Source organism: Fulmarus glacialis, unplaced genomic scaffold, assembly GCF_000690835.1.
Source record: "Fulmarus glacialis isolate BGI_N327 unplaced genomic scaffold, ASM69083v1 scaffold58, whole genome shotgun sequence".
NCBI classification, from domain to species: Eukaryota; Metazoa; Chordata; class Aves; order Procellariiformes; family Procellariidae; genus Fulmarus; species Fulmarus glacialis.
This window is the reverse complement of record NW_009228711.1, coordinates 108303-117174: the sequence shown is the minus strand read 5'-3', so window position 1 is coordinate 117174 and position 8872 is coordinate 108303. Positions and strand designations below refer to the sequence as shown.

The 8872-nt window shown below is 44.5% G+C and overlaps 1 protein-coding gene across 1 annotated transcript in view; it reads right to left on the bottom strand.

Moving 5' to 3' along the window:
• Positions 1-209: 209 nt before the first annotated feature.
• LOC104080971 (protein shisa-6 homolog) overlaps positions 210-8872 on the bottom strand; it is a gene marked incomplete at its 5' end in the record, with an annotated part of 9319 nt that continues 656 nt past the window's right edge. Inside the window, one exon of the mRNA XM_009583545.1 lies at positions 210-760. Within this exon, the coding sequence (XP_009581840.1) occupies positions 210-760 (551 nt within the window). The remainder of the gene's footprint in view (positions 761-8872) is intronic.

The window sequence follows — 8872 nt, the reverse complement described above, 5'->3', positions numbered from 1 at the left end:
CCCTCACTATCGTCTATTTGCTTGCTTGGGTTCTTCTTATGTCACCGATGAAGGGGTGGCTTTAAAAACAACAACGTGGATGGGACTGTCAGAGAAGTCTTTTCAGACACTGAGTTATTAGAGGTTATCTTGGCCTATAAGGCCACTGCAGTATGGGGTGCTGTGGCCACCCCACTCCTTAATGAGTATTTACAATGCACGAGGTCATATCAAACAGTCACCTCTGTTTTGCTTGCTGTGCGGTAGTGATGGTGGTGTCCTGGAATATAATGCAGTTGTTCTACCGTGTTGTGCCGTCGGGAGGCAAACGCTTGGCGCTTGGCGGAGGTTGGGTTCATACCTAAGGTATTGTACAAGTTATTTGAGGCACTAGGATGGGAGTGCATTTTTGTCATCCTGTAGCGATCCAAAACGGGTGTTGATACAAAGACGTCTGTGTGCGACAATGCCCGCGACATAGACTGCTCGGGGTACCCCGACCGCTCCGGGGAGAGCAGGGGGTCTTGGGAGTGGAGGCGCTCTGCAGACAGAAGCTGCTCATCTGAGAGGATCCGTTCATAGGACATGCTAAACTCCTCGGGCATGATCCTCTCAGGAGACAGCACTCTGTCCTGGGACATGGCCCTGATGGGACGGCGAGGCCTGTCCCTGTGGTTGGTCTGTTGAGACATTTTGATGACGTTGATAGGGAGCGTGCCCCTGGCTGCCAGGTCAGGCAGGTGTCTCCTCCTCATGTAGTATTCATCAGCCTCTTTGTCAGCTGTGGGAAAGGAAAGGGAACAATTAGAAATGTCAGAGCATTGTCCCATGGGGTGAAAAGGGGCTGTGTAAAGCACACAGCCTTGGAGCAGCCTCCTGGTGAGACCTGAGGGACCATCTACCAGCAGCTGGACCTGGGCATGGACATCCATTTCAGGGTGCTACCTGTCAGAGAGACACCAGCCCTGTGTGGGTTGTGTCACCATGGGCTCATGGCAGGCAGAGAGAGTTATAATTGCATGCAGACAGGTGTAAGTCCCTGTGCAATGCATCACCCCTTCTCGCACCATGACACAACAGACTCCATATGCTGTCGAGTCCAGACTGTGGTATCACATGATTTACATAAATGGCTATTTATGAAGAAATTATCAAATGTCACCTTCACAATATACTTATAAAGAAAGCATAGGGAAGGTGGGCTGAGGCAGGCAAGTTCCCCATTTGAGGAAACTCGTACCTCGTTTCTTGCACCTCAGTTGTGGATGTGCTTTGGAATCCATTAGTGCCCTCATCGCATTCTTAATTACTATTTTTGAATATTTGTAAATGTGATCACAAGGCAAGTTTGGTGGGCATGGGATGCTCTCTCTGAGACACTGAATCATCTGCCTAAGGTTTCATTTTTCATTTTTTCAGACACCTTGGTTGCTATCATATAATTTACCCCATGGAATGTTTCTTTCTAAGTTTGCTTCTTCTGTGTCTTAAATGATCTCTTTTTGCACATGAACTCAGCACGTACACACACACACATACCCGTCCTCCTCTTTTTGGCTTTCAGTCAAATACCTCAGACTCAGAGAGGATGTTGGTTGCTGCAGATGTACCCTGATATATCGCTTTAATCCCACAGCAGCTGGAATGATCGGATTCAACCAACTTGTAATTTGAAGAAGCAACTCCACAATTCTTTCAGATTTAAAAAAAAAAAAAAACAAACAACATTGGAAACAAAAACTTTCTGGTAAACTCCTTTGATGTTCATATGCCACTGGGGTACTGGGATTACCAACCTGGAAGGAAGTTTAGCAGTCCTTGGGCTTCAAGCCCAGTGCAGCTTGTGAACTGTCATGATGTACCTGTGGCTGCAGAGGTGTCAAGCACGGAACATCAGTCCCTTACCAGAAGCATACTGTCATAAATGGAAGAGCACAACACTGGCCTCCGTGGGTGAGGGGATGGAGGCATGTTTAATGCTCAACACTGATCATCTGTATGAGCCTTCCTCCTCATTTCTTTGTCTGAGATGTTTTCTTGATGTGTCCAAAAGCATCACTCATCCTTTCTGGCTCATCAGTGACTTCAGAAGACCACAGAGTGAGACTTATCCCAGACATCTGGCAGGCAGCCACAACACGCACTGGTGTGCAGGAAGGGTATTCCTCATGCAAAGGTAAAGCAAATCTCTCCACCTTTCAGAGGAAACAAGGTCTCTTGCAAAGTAACCTTATGGGAGCAACCTGGCATAGAGACTACAGAGCTGGAAATACACACACATGACCCTCCTACCAGTCTTGAGCCAAGTGTTGATGGGCAAAGACATCATCTCCTATATGTCCTGGCCAGCTTCTGGGACCTATCAAAAAATTCTTTTGGAAAGTGTTTTTCTTATAAGACAAGTATGATAAAGATACATGATAATGATGATAAAGAGGAACCCCATTGATTTTCTCAGGTCCAGTATTTCATTCAGTAGTAGGTGATGTAAGATGGGAAAGTATCAGATGGTGGAAGAGGAAAATGTCACATGCATGGAATTTCTGAGGATGTTTGAGTGATAAAAAGAGCAAAGCTCTGGTGTAGGACCGTCTGGGCAATCATGAGGCGGGTGAGGTAGATGGTTCCACTTCTGATGCTTAGAGTCTCTGCTGGCATTCAACAGACCTAGTAGTTAACTATGGTGTGGAAATTTCCTATTTCCTCTGACATAGCCATAAATCTACAGGTTTTATGCACCACATTGGCTGAGAAATGAAGATAATTTGCCGGCTGTCCCTTGAGGCAGAGTGCTTTTGGAGAAAATGTCAATGCCTTATGATATGTGATTGGTGCCGACAACATCCCAGAAGTTTGCTCACAAGACAACAGTTACACATTGGTGCCTTAAGGTCTTCACCCAAACTCTGGAGTGCTGTAAGCATCCTATGCTGGATGATCTCACTCACTAATTTCCTCATCTTCTCTCCCACACATTCAGTGGTCTCTTCAATGCCCCCTGAACCCTGCTCCTCATGGTCCTGTGAACAGTCCACATAACCCAGAGGATCTGTGAGGAAGATGGTTGATCCCCCCTGTCTCAGCATCCAAAGTACAAGCTGAGAACATGTGTGATGAAATGCACGGCCTGTTGGCACCGCTGTTGCTGTGCTTTCTTCTTTACAGCCTACACACCACCAAGGCGCGAGGATTGCCCAGAGCTCTCCTCTACTGGCATGCTTGCTGCCTATGGGATTTGCTCTCCAGAGCATATATTGTAGGAATTAGTCTTTTTTTTGCAATGAAAACCCTCTTGGAAGAGTATCTCATTGCAAATGTCAGACAGCAGCTCCCCTGGCCTCAAACACTTGTGTCTTTAAAACCGCCTTCTAGGAAGCCTGAGAAGGACTGGGGAAATTCCATATGGCCAGAGTAATTTTAGATGTTTTTATTCTATAATGTGGCCATAGATAGACTTGCACACACTTAGTGTGCACAGGCTTGATAATCATGCTTGAGGCTGGGTGCAGAATAGGAGCTAAGCAATTAGCACAGTGGCACTTGGCCTCTGCTCTGGATGAGAGAAGTTCCACTGGATGTGCCCAAGTGACTCTAACTAGATGTAAGTAAAGCAGAGAACATCCCAAATGGAGATGTGCTTGGATGCTCACACCTGGCTGTGGTAATTGCCAGCAGGAGCTAAACCAGCTTATGTGAGGTTTACAGCGGTCTGAGTCTGCTAGTGAGGCGGCAGAATCAGCTGACTAAAGTGGTTTGAAGTTGTTCCTTGCTAATTTGGATAAAAAATGCAGCATGCTCTACACTTCAAAAGTTTTGCCAATTAGGAGCATTAAAAATATCCTTTCCTTCCCTCTTCCATCCCTGTAAACAGCGTAGAAGTCTGCATGGCCTTTTGGTGGCAGTGGCTAAACCGTACAGGGAACTGGTTTCATTTCAAAGTTGATTTTCTAAGCTCATACAGGCTATCTCCTCCTGTGATGCTGAAAGACACATTTAGATGTTGGCACAGCTATTCTGGGAACATTTTCAGGTGTAGGCAAACTTCACATCTCCATCTCAAAGGAATCAAAGCTGAAACGGTAGTTTCCTGTGAACAACATGCTGGTTTAAGCAGGCACCAGACAGACATTTAACAGGCTGTTGCCTCTGAAAGGTAGTGTCAGTTCATGAGCGTTGCTGAACCAGTCATGGAGAACTTAGCTTGACGAGAGGCTGAGCATGCTCTATCACATGCATACCTTTGCACCAAGGGAGAAGCTCAGCACAGCTCTGTGACCGCAGTGTTTCTGCACCCGGGGAAAGCAATGAAAAGAATACAGCTCCAGGCTTTTGAGATTGGAGGCACAAGGTGCTTCACCCAGTGGGTAGGGTGGGAACTGCGGACATCTGGTTGCATAGTTTGCTAAAATCAAAATGTCTCCAGGACCTGAAACGATCCAGTCTGATTCACCTCATCCTTATTTGCACCAGGAAGTTCACTGGGATGGTGAGGCTCTGATACTGCTACCCCTTATCTTTCCATTGACGCTCATAAGAAAAATGACATTTGTAATTTTAGCCAAAATAAAACTACAATCAAATAGGTTTCTTCCTCATGGATGTGCTTAAAAATTCAAAAATATGTCCTAAGTGGATTCCAAAAGGCCATAATTGATGAGCAGACAGAAAGAAATCACTGGTCTATTGATTGACAGAAATTTCTCCTTTTTTAAGCCAATCTCATGCTTCTGGGGCTTCAATAACCTTTTTCAAACATGTGGAAGTAAAATTACTGGAAATCACATTTTCTGCACAATTTCTGAGGGTTTTTTCATTGTTTTTTTCTTTGTTTTTTTTTTTTCCCTCCCCTTTCATTCCTCCTTTGGCAGTTTCTGGAACATTGACCAGGGCTGGTCTCACCAAACTTCAGGAGTGTTTGAGTGCTTCATCTGACTTGGCTTTAGGATAAGCTGATTTGCCCTCAGGCAGCTTTTTTTCCTTCCCATTTGGAGGGAGAGCCCCAAATGAGTGGTCTTACTCACACATCTCACCTCAACATGTCTAAGGTGCCATCACAGAAAGGCAGAGCACAGCTCCTCTGACACTGTAATTAGAGAAACGAGGTACATGTGTGGTGTTCTGGGAAGAGACTGTCGAAAAGCCAAGGATATTTTTTCTTCCCATGGTTGTATGTTAACATGGTTAAAATATGTGCATATGTGTATGTATGTAAGGCCCTTATAGTAATTTCTTTGCTTTTCTTAAAGGTAATTTCTTTGCTTTTCTTTCTCTGCAGCTCCAGTGTATTTCCTCTTTGGGCTTGTCTCTCCTGTTTTAATTGGCTTTAACATTTTCAAGCTGCCTAGTCATTTGTGATGATTCTTTAGCCAATACCAAGTGGTTTAATATGCTGGAAAATATTAGCTTCCTTCCTGACTGACCTTTCTCACTTAGCTGGAAACAGCAATTCCCTGGAGCGCTGGGCAGGACAGAATTAATACGGCCGCTCTTGCTCAGCCACGTGTTCCCTCACCCACCCACCACTGCTCTTCCCACACGTCAACCTGACAGGGCTGCCAGGGCAAAACTCACATAGGGTTTCTCATGGAGGTGGTACCCTGCCCCTCAGAGATCCTCCTACCTGGCTTTACAGGCAGCAACCCCAGATGGGTTTCTTGTTGTCTGTGCCCTGAAGTAAGAACTGGGGAGGTAAACAGCCATGGAAGCAGAAAGCTTACTGCTTGCATGGGATCTGGTTCTGGCTGGCTTCTATGCAGCCAGGTACCTGTTTCTTATTGCTCCGTGAAAGGCCTGGACATCTTCAAGCCCTTGCTCTGGAAGGAGAAGCAGCCACAGTGCTGCTTTCTCAGTCAAATGCCAGCAGAGATGAGTGCCTGCCCTGCAAATCCAGCGGTGAGGAGCTCCCCTCCCCAAGCTGGGCGCATTCCCCAGGGATGCACAGGTGCAGGCAGCAGGTATAGCTCATCTCTTCCTTGTTGCACGAATCACTTAGATGAGTCTCCTAAAGTGGGATGTACTTCATTAAGCTCTAGGCATCAAAAATTAGGCTTGTTATCCAGCAAAGAGATAGGTAGCTTGCCAGAGCAACTGTGGTGTCAATGAGAGACTGGGACCTTCAGAGTGTTTCTCATAATATAGAGATGACTGTCCTTCTTCACTGATTATAGAAATGACTGCATCAAACAAAGAGACAAGATGCCTGATTGCTGGATGGCTAAAGCAGCGTGAGGGGGATCTGACCATACCCTGGCTGAGCTCTGACTTCTCATCTCTGGCAAGGAGATACTAAATATTCTTTCCTCCTGGTTGTGCCTTGATTATTCAATTTAGATGGTCTTGGGCAGAAACTGTCTTTCACTATTTGTCTTTGCTAACTGTGGGAAAATAAGTGACCTTTAGCTGTCTGGCAAGCCTGAAGAAACCCAGACAAATAGCTGAAACACAGATTAAAAAAGTATCTAATGCCTTTTGTTTTACTCAAATAGAAATACTACGTTTGTTAATGAGCTCTTCACAACATTGATTTTTTTTAACCATGGCAGGGAGTTCATTAGAAACAAGTAATATTAAGTATGAAAAATAACCCCCCAATAGTTCATTTGCAAAGCCCAGCATTTACATATTACTTTTTCTGGATTTTGTGTTGCCTTTAGCTCCTTCATATGTCATAAGAAAATGATATTACTGGCACTTTACAAGGGAAGGCCTAGGAGCTGGGTGCCTATTTTCTTTTGGCTCTGGAGAAGACCAGGTATAAGAAAGTGATTCAGTGATTCTAGAGGTGCTGAGTATATGCAAGCCTAGTGGGAGCATGGAGTGCTTAGCACTTTTAGAGCTGAAACTGCTTATTTAGTTACTCAAACATGTAGTGTGAGGCAGTTGGTTTGGCATGTGTCAGGTTCTTTGCAAGAGGATGGGTTGGTGCCTTGCAAAGATGACTAAACTATATCTAGACCTGTCGTTGATGGGTAAATAGCTGGTATTTCCATTGCAGTGCGCAGGGATTCCTTTCTAGGGTTGATGCTGCTGAAAAGTTAAGGGGGTGAATAAACCCCACTCTAGCCAATGGCCAAAGACTAACTCTCATGTTCTTAGATTCAGGTTGACTGCCAGGTATCCTCTGAATGGGGACAGGGACACTAAGTGTCCAGAGGGTCAGGAAAAGCTCAAGAGAGGGAGACTGACTATGCTCAGCACATTCTTGAGGTCATTTAAGCTTGGCACCTTAACACAAGCCTATTTTTGTCATTTTAGGCAAATATCTAGGAAATGCAGTGCTAGAGTTCAATACTCATTCCCTTCTGCTGTGATCTACTGAGGGGCAGGTTGGACAGGTAGGAGTCTGTCTTTTCTTCAACTGCTGAGCAAAATTTTCTGCACCCGATGGGTCAGACTGCTAAGACACCTCTTAGTAAGGTATTGCTCAGTGCACAGATGGCACTGCTTGGTGTGGGTGAATTTATACTTAGTGTGAATCAGGTAAGCATTGTAGGAGTAGGTAGAGGATAGTGTTCAAATCTGACATACATTTCCAGATGCCGGCTGTGGAAGGGGTGGGAGTTTCAGTTAGCATTAATTTGTGGTTTTTTAATGTTTCAGTGAGATACATCAATAACTTTAACATAGAGCTTAAGGAAATTTCACGAGCATCTATGCACAATATGTAAAGCAATAAATGAACCACAGGATGGAAATGGTCTTGACCATCCCCTGCATCATGACAGGAGCAGCCATTGTTGCTGTTCCTGGTGAGCACTTCTCTAACCTGTTCTCAATGATGCCAGGACAGAGATCTCACAGACTCTGAATAGGAAGTATGTATCCCAGGTGACCCCAGGCACTGCAAATCAATTACAAATGAAACAGCGGTTTTCGGGGATATCCAGGGGGTATTTTTTGTGCTGAGAAATTTTCATTTCAGCTGAGAAATGAAAACAAATAATCACCTCAGAACGGGGACATTTTAAAGCAGTAATATTACAATGCCTTGATTTCAAGGGTTTTCCAATGTCAGCTAGTATCGTCAAAGCTGCTCAAGAGCATGGACAGTTCATCACTGGGATGCAGCTAGGGAAAATTGCTTATGGTTGGGAGTGTGAGATCCAAATGTTATCAGGGAACAAAGCTCATGGCAGAAAGAGAGTTGTGCACATGGCACACTGAACAGGGAAGATGGCAGGATCCAATCACAAAATACTTCATCTCTGTTCTCCAACATAGTTAAGCACATGCTTGCTTTTAAGCACATCAAATGTATTTGCCTTAATGTTAAACATGTACATAAGTCCCATATTAGAGTGCCAAGGAGAGGGCTGAGAGTTTTTATGTGCTACATTTCCATTCCATTTTCTCTTCTGGAAAATCTTCCACACAGAAATTTGTTATGAACAGTTCAAAGGCTTCCCTGCCACTTAATTTTGTGTGTCTCACTTAGCTGGCTAAATTGGGAATGCAGATTTTATATAGACTAAGGAACTAGGATATGCTCCTCATCCTCACCTACCTTAAATGAAGCTATTGCAAGTATAAACACCTAGGTTATTTCTCTAAATTAAGCAGTGTGAATACGTGGCTGCATCCAGAATTTATTCATGGAAACATACTACAAACCTAGTGTCTGAGTCTAGAGAGAGCATTTGCCCACACAAATATCACTTATTTCATAATCCCACCAAAGCTGAAGAGTTTGCCATCAGTAAAGGTGATGGGCTGGAGCATCACAGGAAAGTTGGCAGAACAATGCAATACATAAAACAGCAAGAAAGAACAGATGCTAACTAGTGTGAACGGGGCAGTGAGCAACATGCTGAAATATCAGAGACACGCTATGGATCAGTGTACGGCACAGGTCAGGACCAGATCTGGACACATACACCATGAAACATGGCAGATC